We start from the raw sequence: 19,248 nt of genomic DNA on the forward strand, positions 1-19,248 counted from the left end.
TGTCAACATGGTGTCATCATTTGTTGACAACATTCAAGCATGTCAATTCACAGTTAGAAATGGCTCGTTTATTTTGAGTTGAATTCGGTGTTGAAAAAGGAGCAGTGCATGCAACTCGGGTGCATGACCCGAGTCGAAGCAACTTCAGTAGCGTGGTTCAATTAATGAACTCCGAGAATTTTGAACTTCGAGTGATTTAATTGAACTTCGCGTTATTTCAAATCGCAAAGAGCGAGTAGTGGTGAATGAACTCCTAGATTTTGAACAGCGTTTGTTGAAATTATGCTCAATCAAGAATTTAACAATTAGCTCCCTGTAATATGATATGCAAACTTCATACTTCTCTTATCATTTTCCACGTTTATCTTTTGGAGTGTTTGTTGACATTATGCTCAATCAAGAATTTATTAATTAGTTCCATGTGATATGGTAAGCAAATTCCATACTTTCCTTTAAAGTATTCGATGTTAATTTTTTAGAATGTTTGCTGCCGATGTGTTCAATTAATAATTTAACAACGAGCTTCCTTTGATTAGGTAGCAATTTCATATTTCCTACTTAAAATGATCGATGTGAATCTTTCGGCATGCACCGTTCCTTGTCCCCTGCAGACGATGAAACGTTTCTCCATTCTACGGTTGCAAAACATGATCTCGTTGAACAACCAAAGTCTGCACCGCTCTCTAACCGATTTAGGCACATTGCGTTTTACGGTGCCCAATGAAACCAACAGGAAAAGTAAAGGAGTATAAGGCTGTCTTGCTAAGGAAGAACGCCGTCAGGGCCGGATTAAGGGGGTGGCCACATGGGCCGCGGTCCATGGCGGCAAATTTTGCAATCTTTTTAAATGTAGGTATCAAAAAATGAGAGAAAACAATCGGAGTCAGAAAATAAATTACAAACGAAAAAAGGCAACAAAATCTCTCATTTACTGAGAGTATAGTAATCTCTAATTTTATCGTCTCTCAGCGACACAAGAGACAGTACCTTCAATTAATCGAGTTAAGAGAGAGACCAAACACGCAATTGGGCCTGGAACTTAGAGACTTAGAGAGAAATGATGACGAGGACTTGAAATGAAAAGGAGAAGCCCTCGGCGCGGCGATCGGCATGTATCACATATTAGCGCCTACAAGGCTGCACGAATACTTCTCGCATTGCATCAAACACAGTGCGATCATTGCGGTATGCGGTTAGCGTGAAACGGATAGCGCCTACAAGACTGCGTGAATACTTCACGCATTGCGTCCAACACAGTGCGTTCAGCAGCGGTCGGCGTGAAACGCATAGCGCCTACAAGACTGTCTGAATACTTCACGCTTTGCGCCAAACATGGAAGGTCTTGTCCACACAGAGATAGGTTTACAAGACTTAACTTTCGCGCAAAGTTCCGTGAACTTTTGCTGGTAGTGTAGACAAGGGCTTTCCCAAAAAATGTGTTCAACACTAGTAAATGCATCTTATGCACCCCTCCCCCGCTGGCACGTTCACTTGATGGTTTTTATCGAGTTTCAAAACGAATCGAATGAGAAGGGGGCGGCAAAATACAGGCGGCCAATGGGCGGCAAGTAGGTGAATCCGGCCCTGAACGCCGTATGAACATTCGAGAGTTAACAAATTTTCCTTGATAAAACATGTATTTTTGACGACACTCATGCACATTTTTCTTTCAAATTTTCAGATGTTTTAGATTAAATTGCGCACTAAATTGTCTGAAATTTTTGGGGAAAAATATTTACAATTTATACAGTAAATTCAGTTTTAATCGAAGGAAACTTGGCAACGTCTGAAGGCTCATACCGCGTTCTTCTTTAGCACGGCAGAAGGGTAGTCCCTGGTAAATATAACTTCATTGGAAACACTTCGGAATGAAAAGTATTTGAATAAGAAAGCATAACTTACCGACAGAATCCTTATCAGAAATCTGAATTCGAGAGAGTAAGTTCGACAAATTCTGGCAAGCCAGAGTGTCTTTCTCATCTTCCTCGTTGATCGCACTGAAAAAAAAAAAATTGTAAAAATAAACATATACACACAAATTAAATGCAGGAAAGGATCATTTTTATAATTGGATTACATTTTGCAATAAGGAACCACTATCTTTGGATCTTCCAGATAAGCACCTTTCTGAATAGCGAAACCAATGGCATATATGTTGTTTCTAAAATGAGCCGGAAATAGTGGTACCTTATTGTATTGCAAAATGTGATCCAATGAAAGAGGGGAAAATGTTTGAAATAAATCAACATAAATCGATCAAATTAAAAAAAAAATATATTTGACAGTCAAAGAAATGGGAATTTACGAGAATGGCACGGAGGAGACCCACATTTATTTGACCACTGATAGGAGCTTGTATGTACTTTCGTTTTTACGGAGCAAAACTTTCTTCATGAGATGAATTGTCTTGATAAAGGTCTTTCAAGAGTAAAATTCTACGAAATATCAGCACTTTGGGGCTTGAGACTGAACTTTTCGGAGAATTTGCGCTGATTCTTATAATTAATCAGTAGTAAATAACCGATTAGACAGTTGACGGAAATTTCAACAATCGATTAATTAATTAATGAATCTAAAGACATTCAAATAATCGCTAATCTAAAATTCTTTCACAAGACTCAACTTTTGCCTCAGCCGAATTTACATTCCTGTTGAGTTCTTTCGATGAAACTTTACTCCGACAAGAAAAAAAAGTTTCTTACGAAAAGGAAAATTGAGGGCTAAAGAATAATACCGCCTAATTGACGATTCGGCGAAAATGAGTTAGCGACTTTGCCGTATATTCAACAGTATAAAATAGCTGACATTGCTAACATCTTAGTTTGGTCCAAAACCGCATGGAAGCGCTGCAATTACGCTTTGATGTATAAAAAAAAAAATCAATTCAGACCCCAAAAATAAAACAATGGCCAAGTTTTGTCTTTGTCCTGTAAAATTGTTAGTTTGCGGTAGCCATCAAAATGCAAACCGATTATCGATTGTCGCGACTGCACGATGGAAGCATTGGCGAATGAAACTTACTCGGAATCGGGAATAGGCCGTATGTCCTCTTTGCCAATTTTGGAGCCCAACAAAATGATGTACGTGCTGGATGACCGATCCAAAATGGACGACATCAGCTTCATGTCAGTCACCAGCTCGTTAGGCAGCTTCATTTTTCAGGATGCGGGCTCTGAAACACAACAAAAAACCATACTTAGTAAATTTTCAGCATCCGAGTAGAAACAAGCCGCACAAATGGGGCTTTTTTGTCACAAACAGACCATTTTAGCACTTTAAAGTGTCATAGAGGGTATTGACCTTACAAAATTCATGCTTTTTCAGTGCGTTCGTAATTTTTTCGTACGGTGGATACCCTCTGTAATCCTTTTATTTCACGTTTATTTTTAGACAAACCCATCACTTAGTGCCTGTAAACAACTCACAAGATTTTTCCCCTTGAAGGAATTGCCGCAGTTGTATTTAAATTCCGCCCGTTTACTGTACCGTGGTTTTTCCTGGTTTTTATGAGGAAAAAAGAGGATGCAGACGAATGAGATACATTCTTTTTCACTACAAGTGTCAAAAGATGCTCTCTTAAACCTTAAGTGAAAGGGAAATCAAGAGTGGCCGTAGCCATCCCCGGTCGAGAAAAATGACGTCCTACTGAAGTCGAGATAGCAAAGTGGTGGCCGACACTCTTAGTCGCACATAATTATAAAACACCGCTCTTGAGACACGCGCTTACATAGTTTAACAGTCGATATACGCGTGCCGTCGGTGGCAAAACTAGGATGCAACTATTCGTGATTTAAGGATATCCGTGTTGCATACGCGAAAATTTGAAGGCGAACTGATTTTCAAAAGATTGAACAGCACTCCGTTGAAAATGAGTCTTTTTGGAAACAGTGGTTTGTTCATTCGGCACTTTCATTTTGAGAGACGACTTTCGTTTTGCCAAAATACACTCACGTGTTTCGGGTTTCACATGCCATGTATTCCATCAGACCTTTTCAGGGACGGCAAATAGCGTTGACTTTCGAACTTAACTTCTACCACACCCGATTACAATGCTTGCGATTATTTGGTTCGTACAAGGTCTTTAAAATCAAGTGTCTCAGATTTCCTCACTCCTAAAAAAGGTCAAAAGAGCGTGTTGAGCCGAGAAATATAAAAAAAACCGGCTCTCCGCTTCGTTCCGCGCCGATTTTTTTTTTGGGGGGGGGGGGGGCTGTCGATCTTTGGGGATCCTCCTTAACTTCAAGGGGATCCCTCGGAGAGGGATGAACCCCAGGGAATAAAAGGGTGGAGTGGGAAGTTTGGATCACCCTGTATATTGCAAAATGAACTCCGATTATGGTACGTTTCATCCTCTGCTATGTCTGCCGTGCTAAGAAATAACGTCGTATGTCCATTCGAGGGTTGCCAAATTTCCTTCGATAATTTACTTATTTTTAAAGAATTGTATGAATATTTTTCCTTGATATTTTCAGGAACTTTAGGTGAAATTGCGAACAAATTTATCCGATAAATTACAAGAAAAATATTCATAATTTTACCGGGAAATTCGTATTTTATTAAAGGAAATTCGACAACGCCTGAGGGTTTATACGGCGTTTTCCCTTGGCACGGCAGATGTATCTTGACCCTTTCTCACATTTTTCGTTTGAGCGATTACCGTGATTACTTAATTCATACGATTCTAACGAGGCCCGTCCGTGTTTTTGACCCCCGCGAAATTATCATTCGAGTCCCCTCGCACTGACCACCGGCATCACCGGTCACACGCACCCGGGCTAGCCCGAAGCCCTATTAATTTCTACGCTGCGCGGTCTGCGGTGCGGAGTGCCAACCGAATTTTATCACCTGCTTCGCCGCGCTAAAAAAGAGCGTCGTGTGAAATTTCACTGCTGCCAAACTGCCCCGGGTAAAACTCTCACTTCCCGGAGGCGATGAGAGAAGAATTAGAAGGCATCGAAGATTGCTGGGTTTTCTCCTTTTTTAGAATTCTAAATCAAGTGATTTTAGGGGTTTCATTTTTATGGGTTTGATTAGTTCAATAACTTTGATTTCCTTGCTGTTGGCTCATTTTTATTTGCAAACATTTTTTTCTTCTTTTTTTTGTGATGTTAATTTTTGATTATTGGTTTAGTTTACCAGCTAGTTTTATTAAATGAGCATTGACTCTACCTTAAGATTTCTATCATGCGACATATGCCTTTAAAATTTAAAACCTAACGAAATAAACATCAAAATTTGTAGTTTTAGGCAAAAATTCCATGTTCTATGCCTCGTCTCAATGTGTACGTAGATGCGGGCTTCCGTACTACAAAGATTTAAAATTTCAACGATCTTTCTGGGGCTGCATATGCAACCCATATCAATTATTTAAGAATTTTGAGAAAATAAGAAACTTTGAAATTTGACTCATGATACTTCTTTTCTAAAAATTTTAAAATTGAGATTTTACTGTTCTTATGCTGTCAAGGCATCCTGAGTCATATCATAAAGTTACATGAAATTTTGCATCTCTGGCTGGAGAAGAACGCCCTAGAAAATTGGGAAGGTGCCAAATTTTCATGGATAAGATATTTATTTTATATGAAAGTTACTAGAATTTATCCTTGAAATTTCTAAAAACTACAAGGAGTTTGCGAGCAGAAAAAAAAATCCCTGAAAATAAGGAGAGAAAATGCCGAAGGTTCTCCGGAACACTGTATTTCAGTATAGTAAATTCAGCAACGTTTAAATGCTCATACTGTTTTTTTCCTTGGTAGGGCGGTAAGGTCCTGCAATGATTACGGCGCGGCGGCAGGAAGTTACGGACCGTCAAGTCTAAAATAAACACGCAGCCGCAAAAAGTAACACCTCCAGGTAATTCAACAGGCGAAAAAGTAGGCTCCTAAGTTGCGCGAAGTTATTCCGGCGTCGGACGCATAGTCGTTCCCTGGACAGATCCTTTCCTTGGGAGGCCCCGTTTGGTTTACATGGAGATGAAAGGAGGTTCAAGGAAGCCCTCAGAATAATATCCCAAAAACGACAATTCTCGCCAAAGTAAATTTCAGCACTTCAACTTTGGAAATGGATCTTTACAAAGGATTACGATGATTTGCCACCTCAAAAAGTACAAAATACAGGGTGATCCAGGGTTAAACGGCCAGACTGCAAGAGCGTGTCCTATGGGTCAAAATTAGACTTTTTTGTTGTATAAAAAGTTGTATAAGTGTTCTTTATTTAGATGCTCCAAAAGTGCCCCCAGTCGTAGCAAGTTGCTACGTAGCAACGGCGTTGCTACCTAGCAACGGCAACGCCCTTCCCCAAAATTTCGGAAAGTAAATCGTTTTTCCTGGCTATGAACCAAATCTCATGAAAATGTGTACTCTCTGTACTTTTACGCCCTGGATTCATAAATGATCTAAGAAAATCGAAATCTCAATTTAAAGAGGAGGTTTGGGGGGTGTTTCGGTTCCTGCAGTCCAGCCGTTTAACGCTTGATCACCCTGTATATGGACGAAAGAACTCTTAAATTTTGACAAAATTTGAAGTAGGTGCAAACCTACCTTAAAACTGACAACGCTCGCAAAAATAATTACCTCCAAAATCTGTATGTTTGCAGTGGAAAAACATTTTGATCCATTTTCAAGGATTCATTTCCGAAGTTATACCGGTTAATTTTAAAGAAGTTGGCGAAATTCGTCCTTTTTATGATGCTATTCTAAGGACTTCCTTAAAATCTTCCTTAAACACAATGTAAACCATATGGGGCCTCCATCGGAAAGGACCTGTTTACGAAGCGACTCTGAATACTCCCCTTACCCGCTAAATCACTCCATCGAAACATCCCCGACTGAATTATCCCAATGAGTGGCCATTGAACACAACTTATGCCTCGCTAACTTCTCGCCCTTGCATCCCGAATTCCCGATTCCAAATAGCGTTTCATTCTTCCGAATCCGAGCGGAGCTTTCATCCCTTCGAGCGTCCAGATTAGTTTCGAACGTGTTGAAGTTGCACCCGAACTTTCTTAAGTACTCCCCAGGGACGGGACTCTCAGGTACCCCAACCCCACCCCACCCCGACCCACCCCCACGGCACTCGACCATGCGGGGTGATAAACTCGATTTACGCCGCAATCGCTTTGCATCGCTCGCGCCTTTGTGATCGTGACGACCGCGGCTTTCATCGGTCTGGCGTTTCGTCAGATAATAACTTGAAGATGCTTCGACCCCTGCGCCGGTCCCTGCGAGGGACTAATGAGGGGCCATTCAGGCGCTGCCAACCCCGCAGCGTCCCACGTCGGGCTGGAGCTCATCAAAGGGACTGCAACGAGGAAAGTCCGTCAGATTTCAGCGGCTAAGAAGCTGCCAATTACCGCGGCGCTTAACCCCTTCGACGTCATTAAACACATCCAGAATAGATTATCTCGATTAACGATTAATTAATCGATTAATCGAATGTTAAAATTGCGATTAACTGTTTCACTGACTTAAAGGGTACATTTTCGGCCCGCTACGCGGCCTACCCACTGTAGGGTGCTTCGCGCCCAAAAATCATGGAAATCAGCTCCGGGGAACGATGGAGGTAACAATACGAAAAATTGAAAATTTAGGGGGTTACAGAGCTCAGTAATGATAGTAATGATTAAAAGCTTCCCGATTCATGTCGAATTTTTAAAAATTAGCACGAAGCTTCGATAAATTTTAGCTAAAAACCCAACAAATCTGATACTTTATGGAATCTCAGGATCTCAGGAGGAGGTACGGATATAATTTTGCCTAAATTTAATAAATTATCATAAAAAATGTTCAGCACACATGATTTTCACTCTCAAATGCCACATGCTGATTTAAACCTGGGAACCCTGACGGACATCCCCCATGGGTACGGGTTGTTCATTCAAAAAATCAGAATTTCAAAATTTGCATGTTATTCGATTAAATAACCGATTAATTTTTAGGGATTCCAAAGTTTCTTCATTTTCTTAATCCCTGACTTTCCCAGGCTATTTCTGCTTGTTCCTAAGTCCAAAATTTTCAAATTCCCTGACGTTCGAATGAAAGTTCTACCTACAAGGATCTTTATCCTTTGAATTCCACTTACTTCCGCTGAACGCTTCTCGTGGTATTCCGTACCTTTCTCATGTGGTCATAAATTCTCTGACTTTCCCTGACTTTTCTGGACTCACTGATAAAAAATTCTAGGCGTTTTTACCAAGGTCCGTTGGTACCTTTACTATCTCACTTTTTTTTTACCAATTATTGGTAATTTTACCAAGGCAGACTGGTAAGCTTACCTAAAAACCGGTAATTTTACTGTTTTTTTCAGGTATAAGATTCCCACTTTTATTGGTAATCAATTCCCGGTAACTTTGCCATTTTATCTCGGTAATTCTACCACAGTCGATAAAAAATATTGGCGTTTTTACCAAGGTCCAGTAAAATTACCGAGAAAGTTCAATAATTTTACCGAGATTTCTCGGTAAAATTACCAATTCCGTAAATGGTAATTTTACCAAGAAAAAACTGGGATCAAACAGAACCCTGAATTCTTGGTAATTTTAAGCTTTTCTTAGTAAATACACCGAGATTTTTTTTCAGTGCCTATGAATTCCACTTACTTCTGCGCTGAACGCTTCTCGTGGTATTCCGTACCTTTCTCATGTGGCCATAAATTCTCTGACTTCTCTGGACTGATTTCGATTAACAATCGATTATCCCAAAATTCGAGTAATCGATTAATCGACTAATCGCGAGGCTCCACGGTGTTTCCGCTCGGACGACTCCGAAGGCCCCGAATCATACAGTGTCACAGTTTCGAGGGTTTCAGAAATTGAAATGATTTTGTTTCATTAAGATGCGGGACGTGATTGGAAACGGGACATGGGACGGCGCGCGGGGGTCAACGGAGGTCATCTCTCTCCCGATGGCCGATCTGTCCGTCGCCGGGAACGAACGGGGGTCCGTGATTCCATTATCATGCCGCCGTGCACGAAAGCTCCAAGTTCCGTGAATAATGCATGCGAAGGCCTCTGTCACCGACTTGCGTTTCAGAAGTCCTACGAGTGCGCTGCAATCCCTGCCCGACGAAAGGCCGGCCTTTTTTCTTCTTTTTCGCCGGGCAGAGTAAAAAAAGAAAACTTTCGCGTTCCCGCGGCTCGTCAAAGCCGAACCACATGCAACGGAGAATTTGCATGCAAATTTTTTTCATTGCCTCGAATGAAAGTGCTTAAAGAGCTGTTTTCACGTTATTTTTTAAATTTTTTTTCTGATATGGGAAATAGTATAGAAATAGATTTAGAAGTGTGAAAATGCACCGCCTAGTGCACTGAAAAAAATTCTCAGCGTTTTTACCAAGGTCCGTTGGTACCTTTACCCTTGGTAATTTTACCCTTTTCTTAGTAAATACACCGAGATTTTTTTTCAATGTGACGTCATCTAGCGGCATTTCCCGTTTAAACACATGTATTTCAGCAGATTAGATCATTTTGTCATATCTTCGCCGATAATTGTTCAATTCATGAACCAAGGGTATCCTTGTGTCCAGTTCACTCAGTAATTTTCACTTAAACACGAAATTCATCAAATTTCAGACACCTGCAAATTCTCTATTCGGTGTATTACGAGCGGTGTATTGCGGTTCGGCCGACTACTGAAATTGATAAACAAAGCGATCGGCGGCAAAGACAAAGGGAAAAAGGGACGATCTCGTTGGTTGAAACGGGTGGTTGTTATAGATTAAGAGGGAAAATGGTGGACTGACTAAGAGATCCCTCGTGGATTGCCGTTAGTTAGATTAGTGCTTACCGCACCCGATTCCATCAATAAGATCGCTCCGTTTTCCCTTGGTCTTCTTTGTCTATCAAAATTCTAATAATCAGCCAGTGACAGCCTCGACGAGCAGGATTGGCCAACTTTTCTATCAATCATCAATGATTCCTCATCGCCAAATAAAGTTTCAAGGTCTCGGAAACATCGTGTCTGCGAGCGCTTTTGTTGGAAGACCGGAAGGTTGCGATGGGTTTCGTTAAGAGGTGCTCGAGACCCCGCGAAAACTCGTTAAGAGTCCACTCAACCTCACGGGCTACGACTTTAACGAGCGTTACGCTTTCTTCTCGGCGGAAGCATCCCACCCATTCGCGATTTGTCGAGAATCGAGGATCGAGCCGGGAGTGCGTAGGAGAGAAAAATCTTCTTGATTACGATAAAAAAATCGATGATTTAAAAATTACCTGCGGAAGAATTTCTTTGGGATCGGAATGATGAAAAAAACGCTGATATAACCCCATTGCCGTTGCCTTCATTAAAAGTTGGACTTAAGTTGGACAAAAATTGCTCGGTTCTTCAATTTTGAGGGTTCGTCGGTTTGGGAAATCGATTCCGATTTTAAAGCGACCCTAGTGAGAGTAAGAAGAAACGAAAGGAGAAGGAGAAAAGGAACATGCTGGGCAGAAAGCGAGGAAAAAGATGATGATGAGGAAGGAAAAGAAGATGAGGGATAAGAGGGTGAGGAAGAAGAAGGAAAATAAGGGGGAAGGAAAGGAGTTAAAAAAGAAGGACAGGGATATGAAGAGGAAGGGAATTAAGAAGCAGGAGAGGGTAAGGAAGGTGAGAAAGGAGAAGAAGAGGAATAAGATGGATAAAACGAAGAAGAAAAGAAGGACAGGAATATAAAGAGGGAGTAGCAAAAGAAGAAGAGGGAGGTGAGAAAGGAGTAGAAGTAAAGCGCAGAAGAAGAAGAAGAAGAAGAAGAAGAAGAAGAAGAGGGAGAAGAGGAAGAAGAAGAAGCAGAATAAGAAGAAGACAAATAAGACGACGACAACGATGATGAGGTAAAAGAAAAAGGAGTGGAAGAGAAAAAATAAGAAGATAAATAAGAAGAGAAGAAGAGGAACGAGAGGATATACAAAGAAAAAACAGTTGAAGAGGTAGAATTGGAGGAGAGCAAAAATCATTGCAACTTTTTACATTCTTTGGCGAAAAAAAAATCGATGTATTGAGGTAATCGATTAGAAATGGCCGACCCTAAAAGGAAGGCCGAGGGCTCAGCGTCGCACGTCGACGTCGGACGAGACGTCAACATAATTATTTCATCGCTTTTGAATGACTAAATAAGGAGCCGAGAGTCAATAGGCTATTGATTGGGGTTGGAGGGGGGGGGGGTGACCATGGGGGGTGGGAGGGTGTAGCGTCAACGACGAGATAAAAACGGTGAAATTATGAGTGCCGCGCCTCGGGCAGCGCACCGTTGCCCTGGAGACAACCCGTTTTCGTGGGCAGATCGCAGAGTGATTATCTGCAGCATGATGAGTTCGGCAAGGGACGCTTATCCGACACATCAGGACAAGGGTAAGGGGGGGGGGGGTGGAAGGGATGGGGAGAAAACGCGGTGCGATGGAGCGAGGGCACGTGGGTGACAGGATATAATATTTGATCAATTTCTTTGTAGTTCTATTACCCTCCGGCAAAAGAGGATGCACAACCTCAGGGCAAAAGACTGATCAGGTGGCCAACCGGAACAATAGAACATAACCGCACATCCAAACTCCAAGAATAAATATTTAAAATTAAAATGGTGTTAATTCATTATAATTTGTCATTGACAAATCGTGGATCGATCTTTTTTTTTTTCTTTTTTTTTTTGGAAGGGAAGGAAGAGGAGTTGTGTTTTACCCACGGTGGTGTTAAAAATGAGTCTGAAATCCGTCCCATGCGACAAATTAATGACTCTTTAAAAAGCAAAAATTTGCATAGACGTCCGAAGGTACAGAATATGTCACTTACAAACAAACGAGGACGGGAATTGCACAAAAACAAATCACTATTTCTTTTCTATTTCTCACTTTGTGAGTAAAAATATTATGATATTAGGGTCACCTGTCAAAGGGTCACTCCCTCCAAAGGGGGATTCGGGGGATTTCTCTGACTTCAATGGGGGGTCTGGGGTCCTTTCTCCGGAAAACTTTTGAAAAATCGAATCGTCTCGGGAGCAATTTTGAGTTTTTTATTTTGAGTTTTTTTACCGACAATTTGATCGAATTAAAATTTTAAAGGTGAAAGATACGTCACACACTTATTTAGCAAAATTCCTCACAATTCCAGGGTGTCTAGTATTTTTTAATTTTGAAAAATCCTGATATTTTCCTAATATTTTATAAACATTCCTGATATTTTATAAAAAATTCCTGATGTTTTATAAAAAATTCATGATTTTTTCATTTTGAAAATTCCTGACATTTTCCTGATTTTTCTCGACTCCTGGCACGGTAGGTAAAAAGCAGTAAGACTTCCTCCGCCGAGGAGATTCGCGTAGGAAAAATTCCTGATAAGACATCTGATTTTTCCGATTTTCCTGATATTTTCCAGATGTTTCCCTAATCAGTCAAAATTTCTGATATTTTCCGGTTTTTCCTGATGCTAGACACCCTGAATTCTTGAGAAGGGCTAATTAGATTGCTGGAGGGAGCATCCCCCCCCCCCCGGCTCCTTACTAGTTCTGCCCTCGAATGTTAGTAGGTGCTAAACTAAATCAAATTTACCCAAGTCAAAATAAAATTCTTTCGTTTCTGCTGCAAACTGCGTCTATTTTGAAGAGCTATCATTTTACGCTTGCTAACTTCATTGAAGCCGTACAGATTGCGAGCCAAACCGCTCTGGGGCTGCGCCATTAGAGCTGCAGTTACAGTAATTAAATATTGTTACATTGACGACTACGATATGATGACGCCCGTGCTACCATACTAAGTTACAATGACGTATGTGAAAAGGCGTTTCACGTGCAGTTACGCGATACCCGTTTCAGAACGAGTTCAGGAAGCTCCATGATCGCTGTAATCGATTGAATGCATCCTGCATGTCGTCTGGATAGGCACCGCTGCGCTGAGCAGCAAGGCTGCCGTGCTAAGAAAAAACGTCATATAGGCATTCGTGCATTGCTACATATAGCCTGATAATGAATTTTTTTTCAAAAGGAGGGGTATCGATTAAGGCTGTTTTCCTGGTCTATGCTGGCTAAATTTCTTCGTCTCTACGATTTTTTGCTCATCGAGTGTCTATGTTCTACAGAATGCATCATGATTCGGTCATTTCCAGTCTATTATCAGATTTACTGACCTAAATATAGGTCTGAGGGTTGTTTTAGCGAAATTTATTCCTTGGAGTTTCAAACTCAAATAAAACCGCAGCTGTGAGGTTCTAGCGTTGAGGTAGTTCCGACTTCCGAACTTAAAACGACTAAGCACTAAAATGAGGACGACACACTGGAAAAAACACATTGGATCTAGAGTCCAGACTCTTAAAAACATTGACAAGAAAAATACTCTTGATTCAAGCGGATTTTTGCTCCAATCAAAACGAAATCCGCTTAAATTAGGAGGCTTGGTTCTTGATTTAAGCTAGATTCTGATTGAATCAAGAGTACTTTTTCTTGTCGATGTTTTTAAGAGTCTGGACTCTTGATCCAATGTGTTTTTTTCCAGTGCAGGTTTCGCACTCTGAAAGAATTTAAACTCATTTCGCTCGAAATGCATATTCTTAACTAGCTAAATATTACAGAATCAAGTCAGCTAAATGATCAACCATCAAACTTCTACGCGATATTTTCAACTTTTTTGTTTACTTATTTACCGTTTTACATGTTATTATTGTTTTTTCAATTTCAAAAAAAAACCCTCGATTTCCAGCAAATCAATCAAAAGCAGTCTGAAACACTTTCGGTGTCACCGTAATTTGCTTTTTATTTTCAGACGCGTCAAGCAGGATAATAGAAGCTGCCAAGTGTCTACGAGATTATTCAGGAGGAAACGCTACGGGTATAACTGAAATATTGAGACGTGCATCGTAGATCAAGCACTCTATTACAGTCTGCGGCGAGTTTCGGGTGAAGAAAACGTGTTGGCGAATTAGCGTGTGCGATTGTGAAGCCAGGTCTCCACAGAGAGCCTGCGACGCGAATTCGGCCACGCCACCGTATGTCGAATCGCCTTTACAACGCTAACAGCGGGCTGATTGTAGTAATTGATGGAAAAAGAAGACAAAGGAAAAATGGAACGATCCTATTGGTTAAAACTAGAGTCCCTTTATACTGAGAGTCAAGACAATGTGAATCCATTTCTGATTGGTTCCCGTATTTTAGGCCTTCACAGTGTTACAAACGGGAATAAAGATTACATTTTCACCGATTGCAAAGATTATAAACTAGAATGGACCGAGGAGTTGGGGGTGTGGTAAGGATCAAATGGAATGAGAGAGGAAACGGAAATAGGAATTCGGGAATGGGTTGATCGAAGATTACAAAAAACGTCCGATTTGTGTAATCTTTATTCCCGTTTGTGACATCCATGAGCAGCGTTGTCTCAAATTTCTCTATAAAGAGACTTTAGGCACTGGGTACTCGGATACCGATAGGAGGGAGCCCAGGCACTCCTGGGAGTGGCGCGCGACCAACTCCGCGTCGCGCGCCGCCTGTGGAAGCGCACCTTCACGCGTGTGGCTCTTGTCTCCCATCGTCGTCGGTGTCAACTCTGGCTGAATGACACGACGCGTTACGGCTCCATCCGCGCCACGGCGAATTCCGACGTGGGCGAATATTTTCGGGCTCGCCAATTTATTTCATAAATCTTCTCCTTTATTTATAATTTTTCTTCTTTTTATTCTTTTTCTCGTCGACCTCAGTTCCTCGCTCCCGTCGAAAGAAAAAACCAGCCTCCGCCGTCGCACGCCGCGCAGCCCCGTCTGATCGCAACGAGAAAAAAAACCTCGTATCGACGTTCCAGCGCCGCCAAATTTACGCTGATAATATTTGATCTTTCGGAAAAATACCGGAGGATTTTACTGTGACAATTTCGGAGGACCACATTGGTAATTTGTTTCATCTCACTTGCAAATTCCCAGGGAAAATAAAAGCGAAGTTCTTGAGGAGTAGAATGAATGTAATCAATCGAAGGCAGTCAGGAAGGGTTGAATGTCCATGCGACATTGATACGTGCTGCTGTGAAAGTGTTATGCACATTTGAATGTTGCCAAATATACCCCGACAAAGTATTTCGACGGTGTGAGTCGGCAATCACATAACTCGGTTTGCGACGTCGCGTCGCAGACTTCCTGTCATACTATATTATTTAACAGAGAACTACTCAACGGCAATTCTTTAAAACTGTTGTGATTTTTCTTCCCTAAGCGAAGAAAATTCTGCAAACACTTCGAGGAATGGTGTCAATTTGTTCTCCTTTAAAAAAATAACATAGAGGCGGAGATTTTCAGACAACGCAATCGATATGTGATTGCCGACTTACACCGTTGATTTACGTTAGAGGTATGAAACTTATGAATATTTTCCCCTGAATTCTTTTTTTCACTTAGGAATATACAGAGATGCAAAATGTTCCGGACGGTGCGGTCGAGAGTAAGTTGTGGAAGTGTCCAAAACATTTTGGAGGCAGATGGTTTTTTTAGCTTCGGCCTTTTTGCGAGAACCAATAGCACGTTGCCGAAAATTGCGGAGGCCTAAAAAAATCCTCACCCATATTTGGAACAATATTCCCTGAAAAAATTCAAAGAAATATATTCGCACGTTTCCCTCATAATTCGTGCTTTATCGGAGGAAATTCGGCAACGCCTGAAGGCTCATACGACCTTTTTCCTAGGCGCGGGAGCGTTGCGTTGGAGCTTGCGAGTGGCGACATCTGCAAATTCGCTAAAAGCCCATTTGTCTTCTTGTCCAACGACCTGACTTCCTCTTTCCGCCGAGCGCCAAAAATCATACAGTATTTTGATACCAGCCCCTCTTCCGTGGGTGCGGTTTTTATTCTGATAAATCGTGCCTTCAACTAAAATAATCTCGCTGGTAACAATACTGCCAAGCTAAGAAAAAACAACCGTATGAAACATCGAAAGCTGCCAAATTCTCCCGATAAAACATTTATTTTGAGAGAAAGTTATGCGTATTTCGCATTGGAATTTTCGGATATTTTACATTGATTTACGAACTGAATGGCGATGTTGAATGCGGATGTTGATTCTTAAGTAAAAGTTCGCGAAAAACACGATGGTGCCACTGGTTTTCTCTGGAGTCAACTCCCAAGTTCCAAAAAAGCTCTCAAGTTGAGGCCAAAATGGAGGGGATATCCCACGCTATCCTGAGAGTCCACCTCTACATCAAGACAAACTCTCCATGCAAAGATAGGGAGCAAATACATTGACAGGGCTGCTACTTTATTTGGGGACTCTAACACTGAAATCACAGCAACCCTGTCAATGATTTGCTCCCTATCTTTGCATGGAGAGTTCGACTTGATGTAGAGGTGGACTCTCAGGATAGCGTGGGATATCCCCTCCATTTTGGCCTCAACTTGAGAGCTTTTTTGGAGCTTGGGAGTTGATTTCAGAGAAAACCAGTGGCACCGTCGTGTTTCTCGCGAAGTTTCACATAAGAATCAACAGTCAAATCGCAAATTCCTTACACATGCAACAACTCCATTGTCTGAAAAGTTCAAAGAAAAACATTTACAGCTTTCCCGATAAATTCGTAATTTATTAGAGGGAATACGGCAATGCCTGAAGACCCATACGTCGTTTTTCGGTAGCGCGGCGGAGTGCGAACTTGTGGGCTCATGCTTTTTCGTTCCGTCGCTCGAGTGTCAATGATCTCGAGGGGGAGTCGAGTCGCTTCACCGTAAATTAAATCCTGGTGACCCTATCGACTTCTGTTCTTTTCTTCCGGCGCACAGTGGATCGAGTCAATCAGACATGCCGGACAAGAAATTTTTGACTAAAACTGCAAATTTTGATGTTTATTTCGTCACATTTTAAATTTCAAGAGGTGTTATTAGAAGAAAGTTTTACAAGGGAACCAATGAAACCACTATAAGAACCTCAAATTTTTGTAAAAACGGAGTTATAAGCGTTTAAAGTTTCAACATTTTGTCCAACCTCTCCGACTGACTCGATCCACTGTGCGGCGCGCAGTAAGACGGGCCATCGGTGAAAGTCGAACATTCATGCGATTTATCGACTGATCTCCCATTTAAACCTATGGAAAAGGATTGACAAACAGGGTGTTCGCAACGAACACCCATCGATTCTTTACCATAGCTTCGAATGGGGAAATATCGATACTCGATTATTTACACCTCGCCTTTGGTATCGACGAGGGCCGTTTTTAGGTCAACCCTAGCAGAATTCCTGCAGCTTAGCTTTTAAAATTTTTTGCTCATTGAAGGTCAATATTTAACGGAATGCATCATGATTTGGTCTTCTCTTCTCGAAGCCTCTTTTCGGGTCTAAAACTGGACTTAACTTGGGTCTGACGGGCAATATATGGCGAAAAATGTGGGTATATGGTTCGAATGTCGAAAGATCCGCATTTTCCGCTGAGGTTGACGTTCAGACCTTCGTGTTTCAGTTTTGATACGGCGATGTGCTGAGCATGATTTGTAGTGCATTGATTTTTACCTCAGAGGTATCCTCATAGTTTAAACTAAGAATTGAAGGCGCGCTGTTATTTTGGATCCTCGCAGTTTAGCCCGCAGCCGCGGATGAAGCGATAAGAGTTGGGAGAGCCTAAACGCCTTCACTTCCGTGTATATGCAACACGGACATCCGTGGAGCTCGAATAGTTGCATCCAGGAGTTATATTGAAATTCGTAGTGTTCATCGTATGTGATACTAACTGCGGGTGCTATACTTCTTTCTATTACACCTCAACTTAATTTCATGAGCGGGCTGTTCGAGTGTACGCAACGAAAAACGTTAGGTATCTTGATAAGTGTTACTTTCAGTAATTTCCGTTCCGCAAACGTGCAATTTTGTAGAGAAAACATACATCATAATGGTTGGATCCGCAACTTATCATCTCGTGGCCCTTTCCGCGCTGATTCTTGGTATGCTCTCTGTTAGCCGTTCACGCTATATTACTATTGCGTCACAGGAAAACGATATATACAGACTAATTGTCATTGCATTGTCAGGGGGTGTGCCACTGTTATTGTTTGGATTCAATCTAATGTAATGCAGAATCCCTTTGATGACGCCACCAATAATGCGTTCATTTGGTGTATTTAAAAATAGCACGAACCCACGTGGAACTCCGTGAGAAAAAATCAGTGGAAAGAAACCCGAAAGATTGTTTCATCAACTCTGCTCCGATTTGTCCGCTTCTCGGTAAAACCTCCGTTTCCATTCATAAGCCAGTCTTGAGGGCGTAAAGAAAGGGGGAAGGGGAGGTAAATTTCAGTTTCATTGCGAGGGATTAGATGTATTCAAGTGTGAAGCAAAGCTGTTATGAAACTTTGTCGCGAAGAAATTGAATAGAATACACGGAGTGAAATGAGGGTGATGAGACGCCTTTTGTCTCACGGTGAGCTGATATTGTTAACTTGGCGTCGGCAACAGCATCCCAGCATCCCACTCCTTGGAATCGAACTTACCTTAAACTCTGATTAGATATTCATTAAGTAACCCCTCGTCTTTAGGTCTCTCTTTGTCGACCCGAAATTGGCACTTGCAAGTCTGTCGTCCTAAAGAAGAACATCCTATGCGCACTTCGACATTGCCTAATTTCTTCTGGTAGTACACACATTGTCTGAGGAATTAAGTCATATTTTTCGTTCAATTTTTGAAAGGATTTTATTCTTAGTTCAATTTAAATTATCTTAAAATTTCGAGTAAAAATGCTCAGAGCTTTTCTTAAAAATGAATAAAAAGAAGGAAAGAGAAAGAAGATGAGAAAAAATTGTTGGCGAAAAGCGTCAGCTGTTTTGTAAAGTTTTGATTCCTCCAGTTTTTCATTTCTCAGTTTCAGTTCGGTATGATACCTTGCCCATAAAGGTGATCTAAAAGCGTCCTCCGAGTGTTATTTCTTTCCATACCACCTTTAGCTTTTACCTTTAGCCTTTAGGTTATGGGCCCAGCACGCGACCCGATTTAAGCACTGCAGTAAATATTTTGAGTCGATTCGCTAGTAAAAATAACAAGGAGCTATGGCAGTGTTTAAAACGAGTCCTGAGATATTTGAAAGGATCTCGTGCTTTGAAACTTACGTATAAACGAAATAATGATCATGAGCATATTCTAAGTGGATTTGTTGATTCTGATTGGGCAGGAGATTCAACGGACAGGAAAAGTACCACTGGGTTTTTCTTCAAACTGTTTGGTGTGTGCACCGTTAGTTGGAATACAAAGAAACAGAAATCTGTTGCTGCCTCGTCTACAGAGGCAGAATACATGGCCCTATTTGAAGGGGTTAGGGAAGCTCTCTGGTTGAAGTCATTACTGC

The 19,248-nt window shown here is 41.4% G+C and overlaps 1 protein-coding gene across 3 annotated transcripts in view; it reads right to left on the bottom strand.

Moving 5' to 3' along the window:
* The window catches only part of LOC109044129 (uncharacterized), a 189,807-nt gene that overhangs the window by 30,525 nt on the left and 140,034 nt on the right, over window positions 1-19,248 (bottom strand). For all 3 annotated transcript variants that reach the window (XM_072297475.1, XM_072297473.1, XM_072297474.1), the window contains exons 4-5: window positions 3,022-3,172; window positions 1,903-1,997 (exon numbers count right to left, since the gene is read on the bottom strand). In XM_072297475.1, coding sequence (XP_072153576.1) covers window positions 1,903-1,997; window positions 3,022-3,155 — 229 coding nt within the window. In that variant the 5' untranslated portion in view covers window positions 3,156-3,172. The remainder of the gene's footprint in view (window positions 1-1,902; window positions 1,998-3,021; window positions 3,173-19,248) is intronic.

This window comes from Bemisia tabaci, chromosome 2, assembly GCF_918797505.1.
Source record: "Bemisia tabaci chromosome 2, PGI_BMITA_v3".
NCBI classification, from domain to species: domain Eukaryota; kingdom Metazoa; phylum Arthropoda; class Insecta; order Hemiptera; family Aleyrodidae; genus Bemisia; species Bemisia tabaci.